Source organism: Palaemon carinicauda, chromosome 15 (assembly GCF_036898095.1).
Source record: "Palaemon carinicauda isolate YSFRI2023 chromosome 15, ASM3689809v2, whole genome shotgun sequence".
Taxonomy (NCBI): domain Eukaryota; kingdom Metazoa; phylum Arthropoda; class Malacostraca; order Decapoda; family Palaemonidae; genus Palaemon; species Palaemon carinicauda.
Genome location: NC_090739.1, coordinates 56355028 through 56379706, shown reverse-complemented (window position 1 = coordinate 56379706; position 24679 = coordinate 56355028). Strand labels below are relative to the sequence as shown.

The window sequence follows — 24679 nt, the reverse complement described above, 5'->3', positions numbered from 1 at the left end:
CCTAGGCTTCAAGATCAACAGAAAAAAGTCTCGACTTTCTCCATCCCAAAAGTTCCAGTGGCTGGGAATCCACTGGGACCTTTTGTCACACAGTTTCTCCATCCCGACGAAGAAAAGGAAGGAGATAGCGGGCTCTGTCAAGAGACTTCTAGATTCCGAAAGGATATCAAGACGCGAACAGGAGAGGGTACTAGGCTCTCTCCAGTTTGCTTCAGTGACAGACCCAGTGCTAATGTAATGACAGAAATGCTTCATTTAACTGAATGGTACTTTCATTTACGGTTTTTAGACTTAATAAACGAATTGGTTTTCATCTCATCAAAATGTTATGTTAGCCACACGTAGTTGAGTTGGTGTAGGATCGAGTGTGCATACGCCGAGGTAGAGAGGCGTAACAAAGGAGTAGTTGTGTCTATGGTCGAGAGTTTGTGATTGAGTGCCAAGGTAAACAGAGGCGTCGTTGTGTGAGCCTCGAGCGTAGCTGTGCTAGGTAAGCTCAGAACGCACTCTTTGAGCCGACAACGACCAGTGTAGAGGGGAAATGTTGCTCCCCCGTATTATTATGTGAAATTCTTACCTTCTCCCTTGTAAAAGGTATGCACTTGTTCTTGTTATCATGTATGTGTTGTAATAACACTTGACATTGTCTGTTGTGGTTATCTTTTTCTTCAAATGTATCAAATAAAGTACAATAAGTTGCCAGTATTGAAACTGCTTTATGCTGTGCTTGCATGTGGTTGGAACTGTGCCACCAACCGTAAGTTAAGATTTGTAATGTTATTCTCAGATTTATCAAGTTAGTCTTTGAGTTGCCAGGCTAACTGTGCAGTGTAACCAGTAGGTTAGGTATGAGTACAGTGTAGCCTAGGCTACGAAGTGTCTGTTGTTTGACATAGGATCGCTGTCCTAAATGAAGACTTTGTATTACAAGGTACCAGTTTGGAGTACCGAGCATGTACTAAGCTTTTGTAGAATAAAAAGACCCCCGGGAACCAGCCTTTCCCTCAACCTCCACTGCAAATGAAGATCCGTCGTTCTCCATAGCAAGAGTCAAGTTACCTTAAGCCTAGGCTTAGAGTATTAGCCTATACCTGTGATGTACCCGTTATTAGCCTATGTCAAGGCTTGGTTTGTTATAGATAGGCTAGCCAGGGGTAAGTCGATTGTCCAAAATTGAATGGTGCCTCTGAACTTAGGTAGGGACAATTGACGAAGGTAAGAGTTAGTGAAAAGTCATGTGTGAAACGGCATGACATATGGTGACAGCGGTGTAGGATGTATTTATCTTATATAGATTAATATATCCATCCCTACGTCCTAAAGTAGCCACGAAACCATTAGGACTATTTATGTCTTATATATTTATATGATAGCCTAACCTAGGGTGATTAGGTCTATATCATCCTAGCCTAAGGTACTGTACTACTAGTGTATTTATTTTTATTGCATCGTGTGCTGACTATTTTTCTGGTGTTTCTGTATAACATGGCTCGGAAAATGGAAGGTGAGGTTGAAACAGAAGATTTATATGATAATCTTTTGTCTGCCATGGATAACCAAAGTAGTCAAATGCAACAAGTGTGTGAACAACTTATTGACATGAAAAGAGAAATATCTAGTTTGTCAAATGCTTTACCTGTCACTTCCACCCCATTCAATTCTAACAGAGCTGACACATCTGACATTAACCCATTTGTTACAGTAGACAGAGCGGACATAACGCCAACATCAGTATTGACACATAATTTGCCAATTAGTACACAGCCTGTAGGGCCTAATGATCCAGTTCAGGGTAGTAACACCATTAATAACCCAGTTATTCGGGTAGGTAATGTGCATGACCCTATTGGTAATCAGTCTAAGGGATTTTGCTTAAAACCCAAGGATATTTTGATGTTGAAATTGTCAGATTTGCAAGGTATTGGAACTGATAATAGACTGGCTAGGTTTTTCTGTCAAGTAGAGTTCTGTGTTTCTGCAGATATGGATAGGATCCAAGTAGCACTTACCAGAGTAGATCAAGAAATTGCAACGCTAATAACGGCTGAAATGGCCAAAAGGGGAAATACCATATCTTGGAGTCAAATTAAGGACTTTCTGAATCACCAATTTGCCTGTTCAGTTAATATTACCCAGTCTTGGCAAGAAATAGAGATGGAACGGTACAGTGTAGATGAAGCCCCCAGAACATTTGTTAACAGAATGAAATGTAAATTATCTGCCTTTGCATTGAAATTCCCTAAGGATACCTTGCCAAAAGCTGACAATCTTGTGAAAAGGAAGTTGTATAGTGGACTTGACGGTAGATCCCAAGAACGACTCGTTGACTTCCTTGATGATGGGATACCTTTGGAAAGATTCATTGAACTAGTTGAGTATGAGTATCATTTAGCGATAATAAGTGGAACCGTTACCCAACGTAGAGTTTTACCTGTTCATAATTCTAATTCCCTTCCAAAACCTGCAGTAAATAGTAGTGGACAAACCACATCAAAATTGGAGGATCTAGAGAAGCAGATTAGTGAGTTGTCCAACCAATTAAAAAGATTAGGTAAGAAAAAGGGAAACAATCAGTATTGTGCTTACTGTAAGGTTAGGGATCACAAGCTTTCTGAATGTCCACATAATCCTCCGAGAGGTGTTTGTTTTGATTGCCACAGACCTGGTTGTAAAAGAGGTTCAGCACAGTGCCCAGGTCCTGTCCGAAATGAGTGACTAACGGCCAGTCACAGGTCTCCTTCTATCAATTTGATGATAAATCATGTAATGTGCCATGCCTTAATTGATACTGGTAGTGAAGTATGTGTAGCACAGAAGAGGCTTATAGAAAGTTTAGGTTTACATTGTAATCAAATGAGGAATATCCCACAACTTACTGGAGTAACTCAGCATGTTCTCCCTGTTCTTGGTACGGTGTATTTGGACGTTCATATTGGTTCCAGGGTGATTACCCATTTATTTTCTGTAGTGCCAGATGGTTATTTGGACACAGACCTATTGTTAGGAGCAGATTTGATTAGGTCCGCACCGATGAAATGGGATGATGCAAAGAAAATAATTGTTTGGGATAGATTTATTTATCCGGTAAGGTATTTGAGACCCAGACCATCTAACAAAAGGGTCAGGCAGATTACGGTACTTCAACCTAATAAACCTCAGGAAGCTCAGGTTAGACTTAGAAAGAAACTTATTCTACCCCAGTTTACTGCTGGTATTTACCCATTAGCTGTAGATGAACCTCCTATCACATTGTTAGAATTTGTACCTGAAGTTAAAGTGTGTCAAACCCAATCTGTGTTGTGCCTTAAGGTTAATGATGCTCAGGAAGTGTTATTACCATTGGTAAATAATACGAAAGCTAGGATGACGATGAAGGTTGGAACGTTATTAGGTTGTTATAGGATAATCAGTGAAGATGATATTGACCAGCCAGATCCAAAGTGCCGGAAAACTAGAATTCAGAATGATTTAGTTCCTCCAGGTGTTGACGTTAGCATCCAATCAGGCAATACTAGAGAAGAAAAGATTAAATATTTGTATTCTCAACAAGATAATTCCCATCTTAATGCTGATCAACAGGCAGAATTAAGTGACATTTTAGTTGCAAATCACTCCATATTCATTCTTGAAGAAAAAGAATTGGGAAAGTTTAAAGATGTTCAAGCTCATATTGCAGTAAGTGATCCACATCCAGTTAGATCTCCCATGTATCGATACCCAGAAAAGGCCAAAACCCTTATTTCCACCATGTTAGAGGATATGGAAGAAAGAGGGATAATAGAACCATCTAATGCAGCATGGTTAAGCCCAATTGTTCTTGTAAGGAAACCCGATCACACTCAAAGGATGTGCCTCGATTACCGTAAAGTCAACACACACCTCCAGGTTGATATTCACCCTTTACCTAGATTAGAGGAAATGGTAGATACAGCTGCAGGAAACCATTATTATGCTTCTCTAGATATGAAAGATGCATATTATCAAGTGGAATTAGATAAAGAGAGCAGGGATTTAACAACTTTTAGTGATGGAGTTTCACTGTATAGATTTAAACGCCTTCCTTTTGGATTAAGTTGCAGTCCAGCTATATTTTCACGTATCATGTCTAATATCTTGGCTCCTCTTATTAAGAAAGGGTGGGTTAAGAATTACTTAGATGATATAGTTGTTTGGGCTCCCAGTTTCCCCATCTTGTTAAAAAGGTTAGAGCAACTATTCAAACTTTTCAGTGACAAAGGAGTGAAGCTAAACCTAAAGAAATGTCAGATAGGCCAAAGGGAAATAAAGTTTTTAGGTCATATAATCTCCAAGGACGGTTCTAGACCATGTCCAGACAATATCAGTGCAATCAAAGGCATGAAACCACCTACCAATGTTAAGCAAACTAGGAGATTTCTGGGAATGTGTGGGTTTTACAGGAAACACATTAAGGATTATGCTAAAATAGCTGTTCCCATGACTAATCTCTTAAGAGAGAAAGAACCCTTCTTGTGGACAAAGAATTGTCAGTCCAGCTTTGAACAAATGAAACAAGCATTAGTCACTGGTCCAGTGTTAGTAAAGGCTCAAATGACTAAACCCTTTGAATTATTTACTGATGCTAGTTTAGATCATGTAGGTGCGGTTTTGATGCAGAGACAAGAGGATCAGTTGAAACCTGTTGGATATTTCTCTAAGAAACTGAAGCCAGTTGAGCAGCGCTACAGTACCACTGACAGAGAAGCACTTGCTATTGTCTTAGCATGTCGTAGGTTTCATCATTTTCTTTGGGGTGTTCCATTTACCATTCACACAGATCATCAGCCTCTAGTATCAGTGTTCAAGAGAAAGACTAAATCACCTAGAATGAGCCGGTGGGTAATTGAAATGCAGGATTACCGGTTCAAGGTAGAATATCGGCCAGGTAAAAATAATCAGGTGGCAGATCAACTAAGTAGACCAGTTAGAGCAGTTTTTCATCAGAGTAGGGATGATTATCTCGGTCTGAGCAAGGATGAATTTAAAGAAAGGCAGTTAGAGGAACCAAGGTGGGCTGAGTTAATAACCTTTCTAGAGGGTGGCAAATTACCACGTAAGAGGTTCCCTAGAGCTTTGATTACACAGTTCCTGCTGTACGAAGGCTTATTATATCTCAGTGCAGATAAAGTTGATAACTCCATTCAACTGAGATTAATAGTTCCTAGGGATTTAACCAAGGCAGCTTTGAAGTTCAGTCATGAATCGTTGTCAGGTCACTTAGGAATACGCAAAACAATTGATGCTATTGAAAACTTATTTTATTGGCCTTCATTGCGATCTGATGTTACCAAATATGTAAGTGAATGTATCATGTGTCAAAAACATAAAGCTAGTAGTTCTTTACAACAACAGTTTCAGGAATTGCCTCCAGTAACTAAACCTTTAGAGAGAATCAGTCTTGATTTAACAGATATGTTATCTGGTGCAAATGGTTATAGATATGTATTGACTGTTATTGATCATTATAGCCGGTATGTTAAGTTCTATCCCTTGCGAAGTAAGTCTACAGAGGAGGTAAGCAAAAACTTCCTTATGTATCTGAATGACTTTGGTGTACCTATGACTGTCATTCTGGATAATGGTGCTGAATTCACTTCAAATCAATTTAGAGAATTATGTCGCGAACATAAGATCAATACAGGTTATATTACCCCATATCATCCACAAGGAAACAGTGTTAGTGAAAGGATGCATAGAACCATGAAAACCGTACTAAATGTGATGTGCAAAGGACATCCTTATCAATGGCCAAAGTACTTAGGTGAAACCCAGCGTGTGCTCAATTCTGCGGTACATACCACTCTTGGTGAACAACCTCATTATGTATTTTTCTCTCGCAGGGCACCTAGGCAAGTAACTAGTGTGTTACCCACAATAAATGATGGTGTAGAAGAGACTGCTATGGCAAAAGCACATGAAATAATTCAGAAAACTCATAGAGAGATGGCCAGCAAGTATCGAGCAATAGCCAATCAAAAGAGGAAGAATGAGAAAGTGGATGAAAACTGTCTCGTATGGGTTAAAAATGAAAGTGTGATTCCCAGCACAAGTAAGAAACTAAACCCAAGATGGTCTGGTCCTTATGTAGTAACCAAAGTGTTTAGGGATGGTGCTAAATATGAGTTAAAAAACTTGTTTGACCACACCATTATTGAACGTGCTGCTGACAAAGTAAAACCTTTTGTAGGACAAGAACAGTGGTTAGTAAAAATGCAGGAAATGGATATTATCAATCCGGATGTGAACGAAAGAGTACAAACCAGAGGTGCTTACAATATTGTTCCTCCCTCTAGATTAATTGAGGAAATTTGAGATCATATTTTTTATACGGTATTTTGTATTTTTGTACTTTTATATGGAAATGTATTTTATTCTGTGCCTTAGCATTGTTCATGCATATAACAATTATGTTAATTTCCAAGTGTCTTTATGGGTTATGTTCGTAGATTATGGATCTGATAATAACACTTCGGTACCATGAACCTGTACTCGGTTGAGGTTGTGTATCAAGAGCAACCCCATCCAAAAGCTTTACAAACTCTGGTGGAGTTGTTCAAGTTTTGTAACTGATGTGTAAGTTAGTCATTAGGATGCTTTAGGAGGTATATTATCTTCAAAGGTACTTTTCTCCTGCTTGGGGTTAGTGAGTGCATGAGACTGAATGACATGAAGAGGTTGTTTGTAAGAAAAATAATCCTAAGTGATTATACCCTTAATGAGGAGTGACTGGGTCTTAATTGAATTTAAGATCACTCTTACATAGGTGTTTTAACTTGGTAAGGTTATTAGGATGGTTAGGCAGAAACGCGCCTTAAGGGTGGCGTCCCACAACTTGCTCTGTATGTCTGACAGCAGACCTTGAAGATTATATGTTGCGGCCTATATCCGGCTGAGAGATGGCTACTATACATGGTGCATAAAACTTGTTGTTGTTAGATCTGTTTTCTACCCTAGGTTTTGCAGTTAGTTGATAGTTCTTGATAAATGAAAACCAATTTCCGCAGGGGTAAAGTGATGTAATGACAGAAATGCTTCATTTAACTGAATGGTACTTTCATTTACGGTTTTTAGACTTAATAAACGAATTGGTTTTCATCTCATCAAAATGTTATGTTAGCCACACGTAGTTGAGTTGGTGTAGGATCGAGTGTGCATACGCCGAGGTAGAGAGGCGTAACAAAGGAGTAGTTGTGTCTATGGTCGAGAGTTTGTGATTGAGTGCCAAGGTAAACAGAGGCGTCGTTGTGTGAGCCTCGAGCGTAGCTGCGCTAGGTAAGCTCAGATCGCACTCTTTGAGCCGACAACGACCAGTGTAGAGGGGAAATGTTGCTCCCCCGTATTATTATGTGAAATTCTTACCTTCTCCCTTGTAAAAGGTATGCACTTGTTCTTGTTATCATGTATGTGTTGTAATAACACTTGACATTGTCTGTTGTGGTTATCTTTTTCTTCAAATGTATCAAATAAAGTACAATAAGTTGCCAGTATTGAAACTGCTTTAAGCTGTGCTTGCATGTGGTTGGAACTGTGCCACCAACCGTAAGTTAAGATTTGTAATGTTATTCTCAGATTTATCAAGTTAGTCTTTGAGTTGCCAGGCTAACTGTGCAGTGTAACCAGTAGGTTAGGTATGAGTACAGTGTAGCCTAGGCTACAAAGTGTCTGTTGTTTGACATAGGATCGCTGTCCTAAATGAAGACTTTGTATTACAGGGTACCAGTTTGGAGTACCGAGCATGTACTATGCTTTGTGTAAGAATAAAAAGACCCCCGGGAACCAGCCTTTCCCTCAACCTCCACTGCAAATGAAGGTCCGTCGTTCTCCATAGCAAGAGTCAAGTTACCTTAAGCCTAGGCTTAGAGTATTAGCCTATACCTGTGATGTACCCGTTATTAGCCTATGTCAAGGCTTGGTTTGTTATAGATAGGCTAGCCAGGGGTAAGTCGATTGTCCAAAATTGAATGGTGCCTCTGAACTTAGGTAGGGACAATTGACGAAGGTAAGAGTTAGTGAAAAGTCATGTGTGAAACGGCATGACACTAAGAGCACAGCTAAAGGATGCAACCGGAGTTTGGAGAAGGTATGCATCAAACGCGCGAAGAGATCTGAGAAGACCAGTGCCGCCTCGGCTACGTACTCTTCTCAGGCCTTGGTCCCAAGCCAGACATCTAAAGAAGTCGGTTCTTCTTCAGCCACCTCCCCCGTCGATGACGATTCACTCAGACGCCTCAAAGGAGGGATGGGGAGGTCACTCTCATCGGAAAAAAGTCCAGGGGACTTGGTCCAAGCTATTCAGGACCTTTCATATAAACTTTCTAGAAGCTATGGCAGTGCTCCTTACCTTAAAGAAAGTCTCCCCGCGTCACTCGATCCACATAAGATTGGTGATGGACAGCGAGGTGGTTGTGAGATGCTTGAATCGACCAGGGTCGAGGTCACCACCTCTCAACCAGGTGATGTTAGCCATTTTCCGATTGGCAGAAAAGAAGAAGTGGTACCTGTCGGCAGTTCACCTTCAAGGAGTCCGCAATGTGACAGCGGACGCTCTATCCAGGTTCACACCGATAGAGTCGGAATGGTCCTTAGACGCAGGATCATTCTCCTTCATTCTGAATCAAGTCCCAGAACTGCAGATAGACCTCTTTGCAACGAAAGACAACAAGAAGTTGCCCCTGTACGTGTCCCCGTACGAGGACCCCTTAGCGGAAGCAGTGGACGCGATGTCCCTCGACTGGAACAGATGGTCCAGGATTTATCTGTTCCCTCCTCACAACCTTCTGTTGAGGGTCCTCAACAAACTGAGATCCTTCAAGGGGGTAGCGGCAATAGTGGCCCACAAGTGGCCGAACAGTATGTGGTTCCCCTTGGCGTTGGAACTACAGATGAAGTTTGTGCCGCTACCACATCCAGTTCTGACCCAGCGAGTCCAGAAGTCAACTGTCTGCGCTTCATTACAGAAAACCCGGACCCTGCAGCTCATGATTTTCTCGCCCTTGCGGTGAGAAAGCGTTTCGGGATTTCGAAAGCCAGCATAGACTTCCTAGAGGAATATAAGTGCAAATCGACTAGAAGGCAATATGAGTCATCTTGGAGAAAATGGGTGGCCTTTGTAAAGGCAAAGAATCCGCAGGAGATCTCAACAGACTTCTGCTTATCTTTCTTCATCCACCTCCATGGCCAAAGGTTGGCAGCTAACACGATTTCAGTGTGTAAATCTGCTTTGATGAGACCCATTTTATTTGCCTTCCAGATCGACCTAGGTAACGAGATCTTTAATAAAGTTCCGAAAGCCTGCGCTAGGCTCAGACCTTCAGCACCTCCAAAGCCCATCTCATGGTCTTTAGACAAAGTTCTTCATTTCGCCTCCCTGTTGAGCAATGAAGAATGTGCGTTAAAGGATTTGACGCAAAAAGTTATTTTCCTATTTGCACTCGCGTCCGGGGCCAGGGTTAGTGAGATCGTAGCCCTCTCGAGAGAGGCAGGTCGTGTTCAGTTCCTGGATGGGGGGGATCTGAACCTGTTTCCGGATCCTACGTTTCTCGCCAAGAATGAGTTACCCACCAACAGGTGGGGTCCCTGGAGAATCTGCCCTCTGAAAGAAGATGCATCTCTATGTCCAGTAGAATGCCTAAAGGTCTATCTTCGTAGAACTTCAGACTTCAAGGGTGGTCAACTATTCAGGGGAGAAACATCAGGCTCAAATTTATCTCTGAATCAACTCAGAGCGAAAATCACATATTTTATTCGCAGAGCGGATCCTGACAGTACACCCGCAGGTCACGATCCGAGGAAAGTTGCCTCATCCCTAAATTTCTTTAATTGTATGGATTTTGAACATCTCCGTTCATACACGGGCTGGAAGTCTTCCAGGGTGTTCTTTCGCCACTATGCGAAGCAAGTAGAGGAACTTAAGAGATCTGTGGTAGCAGTGGGTCGTGTAGTTAACCCTACTGTTTAACTCTGCGAGGAACAGTGGTCTTAATTGGGACGATTAAGTCCAGGGTGAGTGTGTAGGTACATACTGTACTACAAACTAAATGAGGGCACCAAGTGCCTACATAGACTGTTCCTTCTTTCAAAGGTGAACCTAGCATAAGTACAGACATGTGTGCCGAGCATTTCTAACGCTAATGTGATTGATTTGTAATACAGACTTTTATGACTTGATACCTCGGTATCTTATTTAAGTGGCGTTTAATGGTTTTTTCTTTCAGATAAACAAGTTCTGTTTACTATCATACTTATGCTTAAAGTTTTGGGTTATCCTCTTATATATATATATATATATATATATATATATATATATATATATATATATATATATATATATATATATATTTGTTGTTAACCTGTCTGTTTATTGTCTGTCAATAAACTTGTTCTTGAGAACCTTGCGTCTCTTTCACCTGTGTCAATTTATTGGTATAATTGAGCATTTAATTCTATGTATCTTATCTGGGATAATTCTGATAGAATTGTTCTGTTAAGCAAGCTATGTTGCATTGGTTTATGTAGTCCCCTAATGGGAGGACTCCGTCCCATAAAGGGACGAGGGCGGTTTTATTAGTTTCTTCCTATGCGGATATAAACCTTTGTCCAATACAAGTATTGTGCGGATTACTGGTCAATATATATTGACGCAGTGGTTCTATACAAACTATGCTTTACTTAATATAGGGCGAGACCACTATATTAGCTTGCCTGGTATTCATACATAGATATATGTACTCTTCGAGACTTTTCCAGAGTCTAGTAGGACTCTTCCCTGTAGGGGGCAGGAAGCTCTAACATAGTTTATAGTTAGTTGAAAAGATGTATAACGGTAACATCTTAGGTCTCTAGGTCTAGTCGACCGGGGAAAAAATTACCTCCGGGGAGTACGGCACGTTCTGAGAATCCACAGATACAGTAATGCTCTGGTACACTTCCATCAGGACGACATGGCTTGAGCCCAAAAAACGGATTTTGAGCGAAGCGAAAAATCTATTTTTGGGTGAGATGGCCATGTCGTCCTGATGGACCCGCCCTTGCCTTTCTAAGAAAGGGCTGTAGGACCCCTCCCTACATACAGTATCTGTAGCACCTCGTGTACGCTACAAGGAATACAGATGGCGCCAGGATTGGCGCCAGGCACGCATACGAATCGGGGGATAGGGAAGCCTTGGGAGCGGCTCCCATTTTTCTTTCCCGAATTCGTATCTCGCCAATCACCTCCTACGAGACGAAATCTCTGTCCAGGATGTAGATTGCCATGTGGCGTGTCTAGAATACGTCCTCTGATATGTCGCGATATCCCTTTCACGAGGGATACTCGCTCCAGGAGTTAGAATTCTGGTACCTTAAGGTAAATTCTCTGGGAATATCGCCGTAGTTGTAATATACCCTAGGAAGCTACCCTATAGGAACTTCCATCAGGACGACATGGCCATCTCACCCAAAAATAGATTTTTCGCTTCGCTCAAAATCCGTTATATATATATACAGTATATATATATATATATGTGTGTGTGTGTGTGTGTGTGTACTGTATGTATGTATATACATATATGTGTGTTTGTGTATACAGTAGCTGTAGTCAAACCATTTTAGGAGCGAACTCGGAGCCCGTTAGCGGCGATGCCAGTTCTCTTGGGTCATTTTAAAGCACACCTGGCTTGACCGCTTATAGGAGCCGACCAAGGGAACGGCCCGTGCCAGCAAGAAGTGTTGGCTTTAATATAAACCGACATTGACCGCTTTAATCTATGGGCGAGCCAAGAAAAGGAGAAAAGGGTCAGCTAATAAGTCATTCAGCCGGATTTGAACGGTCTAAGAATATGATGTTTTAATTTGATACTCTCTCTAAATTGCTTCCTTCGCTCTTTTCGTTTTCAACCACGTGGTGACAAGTTGAAACTCTTAGATATAACAAAGAGCAAAATTGTTATAAAAAGATTATCACACTAACAGAAATAATCTTAATTTTTATATCAATTAAATTCATTTCTCATTTCTGATTGATTATTAAAAGACAGGACTCTTTACAAAGGATTTAATTAACTAAGTTTAATATAGTATATTTACATTGGTGATTGTATTGTTTTAAAATGTATTTAATTAATGGACAAAACATTTTTGCAACAAAGGTTCCGTTAGTAAACGTGGTTATGGTGGCTCTTCGTCAGATGAAGTTAGTTCTATCACAAAAGATTCAATGAATTAGTTAATACAGGCGTCATTTTTCATGTCTTCATTTATAATGTTACCAGTATGCTTATTAGCCTTCACCCAATTTCCTTGCAAATCTAAAACAAAGTCGTTTTTTATATTTTGGTTGCATCTGTGACACGTTTGATTGCTTGGTCAATTTCAAACTTAACAGGTTCATTACCCTGTTCCCATTAAAAAAAAAAAAAAAACTCTGACATTGTATGCCATTTTTCTTTCTTCTGGGCGAAAAACACAACGCGGGAAACTCTCTATGGTGTTTACGGAAGGCTTTTGAGGATTTGAGCGAGAGAATGAATGCGGTAGCTAATCTTCAAGCATTTAATAGGATTTGACCAAAGGCCTCAGTGAACTGACCCAGGGATTTAACAACTTTTAGTGATGTATAGATTTAAGCGCCTTCCTTTTATATCAAGTTGCAGTCCAGTTATATTTTGACGTATCATGTCTAATACCTTGGCTCCTCTTATTAAGGAAGGTTTGGTTAAGAATGATTTAGATGATATAGTTGTTTGGGCTCCCAGTTTTTCCATCTTGTTGAAAAAGTTAGAGCAAATATTCAAACTTTTCAGTGACAAAGGAGTGAAGTTAAATCTAAAGAATTGTCAGATAGGCAAAGGGAATTTTTTTTTTAGATCATATAATCTCCAAGGACGGTTGTAGACCATGTCCAGACCAGGGTTAAAAGAGGTATTCTTTTAACCCTGATCCAGAGAATATCAGTGCAATTGAAGGCATGAAACCACCTACCAATGTTAAGCAAACTAGGAGATATCTTGGGATGTGTGGGTTTTATGGGAAACACATCAAGGATTATGCTTAAATTGCTGTTCCCATGACCAATCTCTTAAGAGAGAAAGAACCTTTCCTGTGGACAAAGGATTTTCAGTTCAGCTTTGAACAGATGAAACAAGCATTAGTCAATGCTCCAGTGTTAGTAAAGGCGCAAATGACTGAACCCTTTGAATTATTTACTGACGCCAGCTTATATCATGTAGGTGTGGTTTAGATGCAGACACAAGATGGTCAGTTGAAACCTGTTGGATATTTCTCTAAGAAACTGAAGCCAGTTGAGCAGCACTACAATACCACTGACAGAGAAGCACTTGCTATTATCTTAGTATGTCGTAGGTTTCAACATTTTCTTTGGGGTGTTCTATTTACCATTCACACAGATCATCAGCCCCTAGTATCGGTGTTCAAGAGAAAGACCAAATCACCTAGAATGAGCAGATGGGTAATTGAGATGCAGGATTACCGGTTCTAGGTAGAATATAGGCCAGGTAGAAATAATCAGGTGGCAGATCAACTAAGTAGACCAGTTAAAGGGACAAAATAATCAGGTGGCAGATCAACTAAGTAGACCAGTTGAAGGGACGATTATCTCGGTCTGAGCAAGGATGAGTTCAAAGAAAAGCAGTTAGAGGATCCAAGGTGGGGTGAGCTAATAACCTTTCTGGAGAGTGGCAAATTACCACGTAAGACGTTTCCTAGAGCTTTGATTACACAGTTCCTCTTGTATGAAGGCTTATTATATTTTAGTGCAGATAAAGTTGATAACTCCATTCAGTTGAGATTAATAGTTCCTAAGGATTTAACAATAACAAAGGTAGCTTTGAAATTTGGGCATGAATCATTGTCAGGTCTCTTAGGGATACGCAAAACAATTGATGCTATTCAAAACTTATTTTATTGGCCTTCATTGCAATCTAATGTTACCAAATATGTAAGTGAATGTGTCATGTATCAAAAACATAAAGCTAGTAGTTCTTTACAACAACAGTTTCAGGAATTTCCTTCAGTAACTAAACCTTTACAGCGAATCAGTCTTGATTTAATAGGTATGTTATCCGGTGCAATTGGTTATAGATATGTATTGACTGTTCTTGATCATATAGCCGGTGTGATAAGTTCTATCCCTTGCAAAGTAAGTCTACAGAGGAGGTAAGCAAAAACTTCGTATTTGAATGACTTTGGTGTACCTATGACCGTCATTCACTTCAAACCAGTTTATCAAATTATGCCACAAACATAAGATCAATACAAATTATATTACCCCATATCATCCCCAAGGAAACAGTTTAAGTAAAAGAATGCATAGAACCATGAAAATAGTACTAAATGTGATGTCCAAAGGACATCCTTATCAATGGCCAAAGTACTTAGGTGAAACACAGCATGTGCTCAATTCTGTTGTACATACCACTCTTGGTGAACAACCCTCAATATGTATTTTTCTCTCATAAGGCACCTAGGCAAGTCACTGGTGCGTTAACCACAATTAATGATTAGTGTAGAAGAGACTGCTATTGCAAAAGCTCATGAAATAATTCAGAAAACTCAGAGAGAGATGGCCAGCAAGTATTGAGTAATAGTCAATCAAAAGAGGAAGAATGAAAAAGTGGATGAAAACAGTCTTGTATGGGTTAAAAATGAAAATGGGATTCCTAGCACAAGTAAGAAACTAAACCCAAGATGATCTGGTCCTTATGTAATAACCAAGGTATTTAGGGATGGTGCTAAATATGAGTTGAAAAACCTGTTTGATAACACTATTATTGAACATGCTGTTGACAAAGTAAATTTGTAGGACAAGAACAGTGGTTAGTGAAAATGCAGGAAATATACATTATCACTCCTGATGTGAACGAAAGGATACAAACCAGAGGTGCTAGCAATATTGTTCCTCCCTCTAGATTAATTGAGGAAATTTGAGATCATTATATTTTCTATACGTATTTTGTATTTTTGTACTTTTATATGGGAACGTATTTTATTCTGTGACTTAGAATTGTTCATGCATATAACAATTATTTTCATTTCTAAGTGTTCTCATGGGTTATGTTCATAGATTATGGATCTGATAATAACACTTTGTTACCATGAACTTGTACCCGGTTGAGTTTTGTATCAAGAGTAACCCTATCTAAAAGCTTTAAAAACTCTGGTGGAGTTGTTCAAATTATGTGACTGATGTGTAAGTTAGTCATTAGGATAGTTTAAGAGGTATATTATCTTCATAGGTACTTTGCTCCTGCTTAGGGTTATTGAGTGCATGAGACTGAATGACATGATGAGGTTGTTTGTAAGAAAAATAATTATAAGTGATTATACCCTTAATGAGGAGTGACTAAGTCTTAACTGAATTTAAGATCACTCTTACATAGGTGTTTAACTTGGTAAGGTTATTAGGATGGTTAGGTAGAAACGTGCCCTAAAGGTGGCGTCCTAAAACTTGCTATGTGTCTGTCACCAGACCTTGCAGATTAAATGTTGCAACGTATATCCGGTTGAGAGAGGGCTACTATTCACGGCTTGCGAGATTTGTTGTTAGATTTGTTTTCTGCCCTAAATGTTGCAGTTAGTTGACAGTCCTTGATAAATGAAAACCATTTACTGTAAGGGTAAAGTGATGTATGACATGAATCCTTCACTTAACTGAATGGTAATTCCCTTGACGATTATTGGACTTGATAAACGAATTGGTTTTCATCTCATCGAAATGTTAAGTTAGCCACACGTAGTTGAGATTGTGTAGGATCGAGTGTGCATACGCATAGGTAAGTGAGGCGTAATAAAGGAGTAGTTGTGTCTACGATCGATTGTTCGTGATTGAGTGCACAAGTTAAACATAGGCCTAGTTGTGTGAGCTTTGTGCATAGCTGTGTGAGGTAAGCTCAGAGCGCACTCTTCAAGTTGACGACGATTAGTGGAGAGGGGAAACGGTGTTGCTCCCCTTATTATTATGTGAAACTTGTATTTTCTCAGAGCGCACTCTTCAAGTTGATGACGATCAGTGGAGAGGGGAAACGGTGTTACTTATTATTATGTGAAACTTGTATTTTCTCCCTTGTAAAAGGTATACACTTGTTTTAGTTATAATGTGTGTTTTAATAACACTTGATATTGTTCAACTGTGGTTATCTTTTTAAACACAATAACAGAATTATCAAGTAAGGTTATGATAATGTTACAAGCAGTTAAGATGTGCAATATTATTCCAAGATTTGTGAAAGTATTTATTCTTGAGTTACCAGGCTAACTATGTAGCGTAACCAGTAGGTTAGGTAGGAGTACAGTATACCCTTGGCTACAAATTGCATGTTGTTTGACATAAGATCATTATCATAAAAGAAGATTTTGTATGACAGGGTACCAGTTTGGAGTACCTGTTAATGCACTAGCACTTTTAAAAGTAAGAAATGAGAAGCCCCTGGGAATCAGCCTTTCCCTCAACCTCCACTCCAAATTAAGATCCTTCTCCAATGTCAAGAGCCAATCTAAATTTAAGACTAGGCTTAAAGTATTAGCCTATGCCTATGAGGTACACGGTATTAGCCTATGCCAAGGTTTGGTTTGTTATAGATAGGCTGGCCAGGAATAAGTTGATTGTCCTAAAAGGAATAGTAGCCTCCGAATATAAGTCAGGACAATTGACGACAGTAAGAGTTTAAAGAAAAGTCATTTAATGATAAGACACTAGTGTTAGTCGCAGCGATAAACAAGTTTGAGGTCTATATGAATCGACCACAAAATGAAGAGATTACAGTGTTTTTGGACCATAATCCTTTAACTTTTGTTAATAAGATGATAAATAATAATCAAAGGTTAACTATGTGGTCATTATGTTTGCAACCGTATTGTATTAATGTAAAGCATATATCAGATAAAGATAACGTGGTTGCAGATTATTTATCTCGGGCTGAATCGATGGATTCAGGCCCGGAATAAATAATTTTTTTTGGGAGGAGCTATCTTACGAAACTGGTCTAGCGTAGAGTAAATATTTATTAATGTATTTTATCTACATATTACATATGTGTATTTGAGGTGAATAGCCAGCTCCTAAGGGGAGTTCCTTTCATGTAGGTAGAAGTTTGGTATGTAAATTACGTAAGTCTTTCGTTGTTAATTTATTTGCATTCTTCATTCAAGTCAGTATATGTAAATTTACGTAATTTTTAAGAATTAACTTTTTATCTCACGTATTTTGTTATGAAGTCTTACGAGATATGAGCAAGGGCTTATGTAAATCTTTATTATAATTTTATGAGGTATTGTGTCATTTTTGTGGGTAAATACGCAATTCTTATCTTCCCCACGTGTTTTGGAATATTCTCAAAAACCCTGGGTTAGAGTTTTTCTCTTTTTTATTTCCAAGAATGGTGGGTAGGCGGAGCTGGCTGAGAGAGAATTGCCGTGCAGCTGGGTTGGTTCTCTTGTTTGATACATGATACTTGATAACTCTGGCGTCGCTTAGACCAACTCCCTAGCTTCCAGATCTCGCACCTAGAAAATTCTGGAAGTAACTAAGTTCATATATAGATGCTCCAGGGCTGCAGAGCAGCAGAAGAGAAACAGCCGTCCTGTGAAAGAGCCAAGGTTAATACCTCTCTCCAAGCGCCTATAGTGTGTCCTCTCCAAAGTGATTATGTTTAATTACAACATATATCGTGTGTAATGTGGCTAAATGTTACGAAAGAAGTTAAAGGTGATTTTAGATTTATTGGGTTGTGGTGAGTGTTGGTACTGTGTAAATCTATGTAACTGGCCCAGGAAGATTTATGAAAATATGTGATGTTAGTAAGTTTATCAGTTAGTTTATGTAAGTTCTTTAAGAGTTTAACCCTTAGAGTGTAATTATTTCTTTTGTCTTAGTCTAAGGTTTTATTCAGATTTAATATTATAAGTCAAGTGATTGTATAATTTTCAGAGCGTAACATTTTTGTCTTAATCTAAGTTTTGTTCACACTTAATATTTCGAGTGATTTGTTTTTTTATGTAAATTCTTTCAAAGTCTTGTAATTTATGTAAAATATAATCATTTTTGTAAAGAGTGTATCATTTCAATCCTCAGTGTTTATTTCATACTCTCTCGTATCCTGTTAATGAATCGAAGTAAGAAGTTGTTTGAATAGATCGTAATAATAATTATCCAGTTTTCTTTTGAGTGTACTGGAGAGACCTTTGGATATTCAGTGTTTTTATATATTGCTGTCTGGAAGTTATATAACTGTCTCAGAGCTTGGATATTAATATTTTCAAGTGTAACAGATTTAATGTAAAAACAAACAGGTGAGTTTGGAACTCGAGAGGGTTATGTAGCTTGCCAGTCGTAATATATGTAATATCATATTTTGGTTCCCAGTCACGGGACTATAGTATATATATATATATATATATATATATATATATATATATATATATATATATATATATATATATATATATATATATATATATATATATATATATATTTATGAAGTGTCAGTGAGGTGGGATTACGATGCAGAGAGCATGGTTGGGAGTCTCTTTGAGATAGTACCAGTAAGCTTACAGATAATGCCATGGATTCTCCTCCCCGGCAATGATGATAGATTAGAGATAAGATAACACTCGCCTAACAGCCTTTACTGATCCTGGACTATTATTGACCAAGGGAGGCAACAATGGTTCTGATACAAAAACCAATGTTGTAAGTTGTTGCAAATATGTTGAAATCAAAATTTATAACTCGTCGATGCATATAAGCAAGAAGCTTATACAGAGGTAACAAATTTTTTGAGAAGGGGTCAATGTAAAATGTATAGTAAACGTCGACCCATTAAATTAAGGAAGAGCGATTAACATTAGGGTACCATTAATGGTTTTCTACAATACATTTCGCTAAAATTGATATAAAGTCTACGGGATTTACTCATCTATTTATATAGAAAATTATCCTTACGACACTCCCATTGAGCTAAGAGGCGGGGCTGCAAATACAGGGTAACCTCTTGTAGCTTGTATGTGTGCGTGTATCTGCCAGTTATATATAAAAAAAATTTATAAGGGAGAAACTACTAATACATACGTACGCACACAAACACACACATATATATATATATATATATATATATATATATATATATATATATATATATATATATATATATTAAAAAGGTCTTGTACTCTATTGATGAACTCCCTGTCTTTCTAACTGACCTGGAAATATAATTCTTTCGAATATCCTAACTATTCTCCACTGACTACCTGTTGAAAAAAAATTGGAAAAATAAGACAATTCTGGAATTTTAACCGAGGGGCCCTCCAACCTTCAGGAAAAGTTTTGAGTAGCTCTCTAAGGCCACTCTCGTTTTACTCTAAGAAACTTTTATGATATGCACACATATTTGCAAATTAAAAATTTCATATTTACAGAAGGCAATTTTTTTTTGTGCATGTAAATTTATTTTTCAGCTAAGAATAAATAATTTGAATCAGCACTTGAAAATCTGGCTTTATGGCTGAATATTAAGATTGAAAGGTAAATAGATTACTATTCTTTATCTTTTTGAAGGTAAGTATTGCAAGTCTTAAAAGCGAAAATACCAAAATATTGAAATATCTGAATTACATATTAATACACAGTACATACATTTAATTACCATGTTCAACCAGTGAGAACTACATATTAGAGTGTAGCCACTTAATGTCTCTCGCAGAAATCCGACATTGTCTGCCTCCAGATAAAGCCACATTGCACTGGAAATGTTAAGTTATCAAGCCCTTGGACTTGCTAGAACTTTGATTCAATGTAAATTAGTGGAGACTCGTCATTTCTAAAGTTCCAGTTATACGAACTTTCTGAATCAAATGTATGGTGATATTGGATCTTTTATTGCAATATGCACTACCAGTTGTTCATCATGAGTGGCAATTTAAATCTCACTTGTAAAACCAGATCTAGAACTTTACGAAACCCATTAGTACTCGAGGTTTCTAGTTATTTGTTTAACCTAGTCAAGACTAGAAATAATCCCAATTAGATACAGCAATTAACAAAGTTACAGCCTTCAAATAATGTTCTGAATTACAGCTAAACTTACTTTTGTAAGCTAGCAAATAACGTTTGATTTTCAATATAAACTTTCAATTTCCATATAAAACCTATGACCTTCATTCTTAACTTGACCATTCATTATATAGTACTCAAGATTCTTTGGTTAACTAGATTGACAAAATAAAGAAAAGGAAAATTATCAAAATAAGTTGTGGGAGTAAGGAAAGTATGGTTAAATAAAAATATATATATATTTACAAAATATACAAATGCATTTGTACGAGATATCTTTTAAATGTTATAAATATAAATTGTTCTATAATAAAAGCTTCTTTGAGAAGCAAATAGATTCAGGTAACTAATAATCTGGTTCAATCAGCAGTCTGTTCTCGGCGTCTGTATCCATCAGCGTTGCTTCATCGACAGTTCACACTTTTTGACGTAAAATGATTACTTCTTTGCGGGTTTCTTGGCAGCCTTCTTTGCTGCTGGCTTCTTGGCAGCCTTCTTAGCGGCGGGCTTCTTGGCAGCAGGCTTCTTAGCGGCGGGCTTCTTGGCAGCAGGCTTCTTGGCGGCCTTCTTGGCAGCTGGTTTCTTGGCGGCCTTTTTGGCAGCTGGTTTCTTAGCGGCCTTCTTGGCAGCTGGTTTCTTGGCGGCCTTCTTGGCAGCTGGTTTCTTGGCGGCCTTCTTGGGTTTGTCTTCAGCAGCGGCAATCTTGAATGAACCAGATGCACCAGTTCCCTTCACCTGCTTCAGGGCACCAGAGGCGACTCCCTTCTTCAGGGCTAGCCTGACGCGGACACCGGCCTTCTTCTCATCTCCGACCTTGTAGTTGGCAAGGATGTACTTCAATACGGCTTGGCGGGAAGATCCTTTGCGGTCTTTCAGAGCTTTAAGGGCGGCAGCAATCATAACAGCATATTGAGGGTGAGCAGGCTTAGCAGCGGGCTTCTTTGCTCCCTTAGCCTTGGCCTTGGCCTTCTTGGGGGAGGCAGCAGCAGGGGCAGCAGGTGCAGCTTCAGCGTCAGCCATCTTAAGGATTGTGAACGTAAGAGTTTGTTCGAACAACAATAGTGCGAGAGTGAGTCGTGAGACTGATGAATCTCGTAGCGTAACTGATGAAAATTTTTCGCCGCCAGCTGCTAAGATCCCCTGTGCGGACGGATAAGTAGCTCAACACCATTGACGCCCGTTTTCGTTACAACTTGAATGCTAGACCTCATCTTTTTGTGTTTGTGAACTGTATTTTCCCCAAGATTATGATCATAAAGGAATCTTTTAGATATCAAGGTTGCATATGACTTTAATGGAAAAACATCCATCTTCCCTTTGGATAGAATTGAAATGGGTATCAAGTCGTCAATTCAAAGAAATTTAGAAAAATAGAAATATAAATGTGTTCCGTAACCCATGTTGCTTATATCTGATCAAATATTTTCGGAATTTTACTAGCTTATTTCCATTATATTGACATTCATATGAAAATAGCAACCATTCATAAGTAAGGAAAACGGAAAATATTAATGTATGTGGCATTACCAGGACTGTAGTAATGAAATTGCATGTGTTGAAAAAACACATCTTCTCGCATGGCCGAAAATACTTTGCAATGAATGGATAATCAACTAGTTTCATTTTGTCTAGTTAAAGGCTTGCATCATCTTATTCACAGGACAATCAGTTATCATCACCATGGTATACATTAATTGCTATATAGGCCTAACTTTGTTAGCAACCTTGAAATAATCTCAATACTCTTTTATGAGTGGTTGGAAAGCTGGTGTTTGACGCACTCCCTAAAAATAATCTCGTAGTTACCAATAAAAATGAAATTCTCTATATATAATTGAACGAGACTGGGCCTAGATTATTTTTTCTAATAAAATGTCAAAACAGTCAGCTACACACTCAATGTTGACAATTCAATAGTAGAAATTAAAATACTAAATGCACACGAACACAAGAAATATGTTTATTTAGGTTAAAAACTATAACCATTACCCATTACGTACATTATCACAACACGTAAGATACATCAAATACTTTGGTATATTCATTAAGGAAATAACTGCTTCTGATTAAAAAAAAAATTGTTCTAATATATTTTTGCTTGACATATCACGATATCAACTCAATTAGCGCTGCATTGTAATTGTGATAAAAATTAAAATTCAGTTGGAATAGAAGTGTAGCCTACTGATGTAAATTTTTCCAACAAAAGATTTGAAAAAAAAAATATTCAAATTCGCAGTTTATTCTCTCCCTCTCTACATTAGGAGCAATCTCTCTCTCTCTCTCTCTCTCTCTCTCTCTCTCTCTCTCTCTCTCTCTCTCTCTCTCTCTCTCTCTCTCTCTCTGAAAATAATCTATTTTTTTATCTTTTATTATAAAAATACAATTACATCTTAGCAATTTACATTATATACGTAATTATTCTTTACAAAATACTGATATGAACTACATTGTTTTACATAGTTATAAATCAGCTCAATACAAATTACTGTAAATCATATATATATATATATATATATATATATATATATATATAATATGCAATAAATTTTATTGCACAAACGTTCTTAACATATAATTATGTTACATATTCAAGTAATTATCATAAATGTACGCTTTTGTAAAGATCTTATTTAATTCTTTTTTTAAAGTAGGCCTATTCTTTATTATTTTTTTTTTGTTTTTAACATTCTATTTCTTATGAATATAAGTAAATTTGGGTCATCGGTTAACAGTCGTATAGATCGCCCATACCACAACTTCGCAGTTTATTCTCTCCCTCTCTAGCAATCTCTCTCTCTCTCTCTCTCTCTCTCTCTCTCTCTCTCTCTCTCTCTCTCTCTCTCTCTCTCTCTCGTTCTGAAAATAATCAGTCAAATATTTTTGTGCCCATAATCTTATTGTAAAATGCATTAAGACTCATTCATAATTCTATTCTAAGTAGACAAATCTGAAATACATCAACATTATATGAACGCTATATATATACAGTATATATATATATATATATATATATATATATATATATATATATATATATATATGTGTGTGTGTGTGTGTGTGTGTGTGTGTGTGTGTGTGTGTTTGTGAGTGTAAAGTTTCTCAAATGATTTTAAAACCTTCGATGAACATCTGGTTGGAAATGTATGAAACAATTATCCCCTATGATGTTGTCATTGACAGCAGTCATCGTTATTTCTGGAGAGTTCTGATGTTATTAAAGTTGGCGAAACTATAAGGTGTGTCAATGAAATATTACATCAATTTCCGTTATGTTCCATTTTTAAAAAAAAGAGGCTGCTGTAGTTTCGTTATTATTACTTCCGGTTCGGTCAGTCTTTCAGTGAAGCCTACTTGACAAATACGACGATCAGCTGTTGCTCTTGGCGGGAAAGTTGAATATACAGAATAATGTGAGACAACCAGATACGAATGGTGGGAAGGCTTGTCACCGGGCGAGAGTTTAGGTTGCCTGGTGTAGAACAATCTATATTCCATGTTTTGTTTATAAGGTCTACTAAGATTATTATTCTTTTTATATAAAAAAAAAATGGATATGTTGAAATATGAACACAAGATGATTTTTCATGTGAAATAGATTTTGTGTGAGCAAGTTGAAACACCAGAAAAGAAAAAGAACAAAAACAATGTATGTTACCGTTCATGAACCCTATGATCGATCCACATGGAATGGCGCCAAAACCAAGTTTTCAAACCACATTCCTGCTTGAGCAGCCTAAAGATTTGTTATTTCAAAAAATGATTTTGCTGCTATGGCTTAATGTAACTTTTGTCAAATTATGATATTCACGGTAGGGTATATGAATCGTATCAAAATGGGATTTTCACAGAAGTTTTGTAGATTTGTTCTAAAATTGATCATTTTATACAAGGAAAAAAAAAAACATCCAAATTTTATTAGCCTACCGTTGCATCGCTTCCAGAAAAGCTGTGCTAAATGTAGTGTGAAGAATTTTCTTGCATCATTCAATTACTTTACCCAAACATCCAAGACAAGAGAAAGTCAGTTGCCCAGGCGAAAGAAAAGCAATGAACTATGAAACTAAATGCGGTTATTTGTACTAAAGTTTGAGAATGAAATCTTTGTCGTGGAATACCGTCCATTTGATTTCATTTACGATAAGAAAGATACCACAAACAATACTCTTGGGTTCTTAGCTTCTCTGTGCACCTGTTAAACACCACAATCAGCTGTTACTCATGGCGGGAAATTTGAAGTATAATACCCGGTGACCCGGGCAAGACCGAACGCTCATGGAACCCATTCTCCATTGTTACCGGGCGGGAATATTGAGTTGCCTGTTGTAGGATGATCTATAATTCTGGGTTCTATTCTCTGTTATATGACTTGTCTATCTTTTTCATAAGGTAAATCTTGGGATATGTTGAAAATGTGAACAAATTACAAAAAAAAATTAACAGGACAACAATGAAATAGTAAAAGCTAATAAAAAAAGAGAAAAAAAAAACCGGTGCGAGTTGTCGACCACCAACCCAGGAAGGGATGGGCCAAAGTCAAACTGTCAAACTTTCAAAATACGTTCATAGTCTAGTCCCTCCTTGTGCATAAAACTTTGATATTTCCAAAATTTATTATGT

At 37.9% G+C, this 24679-nt stretch overlaps 1 protein-coding gene across 1 annotated transcript in view; it reads right to left on the bottom strand.

Moving 5' to 3' along the window:
* The window catches only part of LOC137653970 (uncharacterized), a 34711-nt gene extending 13536 nt beyond the window's left edge, over positions 1-21175 (bottom strand). The window contains exons 1-3 of the mRNA XM_068387603.1: positions 20502-21175; positions 2250-2347; positions 1637-1774 (exon numbers count right to left, since the gene is read on the bottom strand). Coding sequence (XP_068243704.1) covers positions 1637-1774; positions 2250-2347; positions 20502-21079 — 814 coding nt within the window. The 5' untranslated portion in view covers positions 21080-21175. The remainder of the gene's footprint in view (positions 1-1636; positions 1775-2249; positions 2348-20501) is intronic.
* Positions 21176-24679: the final 3504 nt, after the last annotated feature.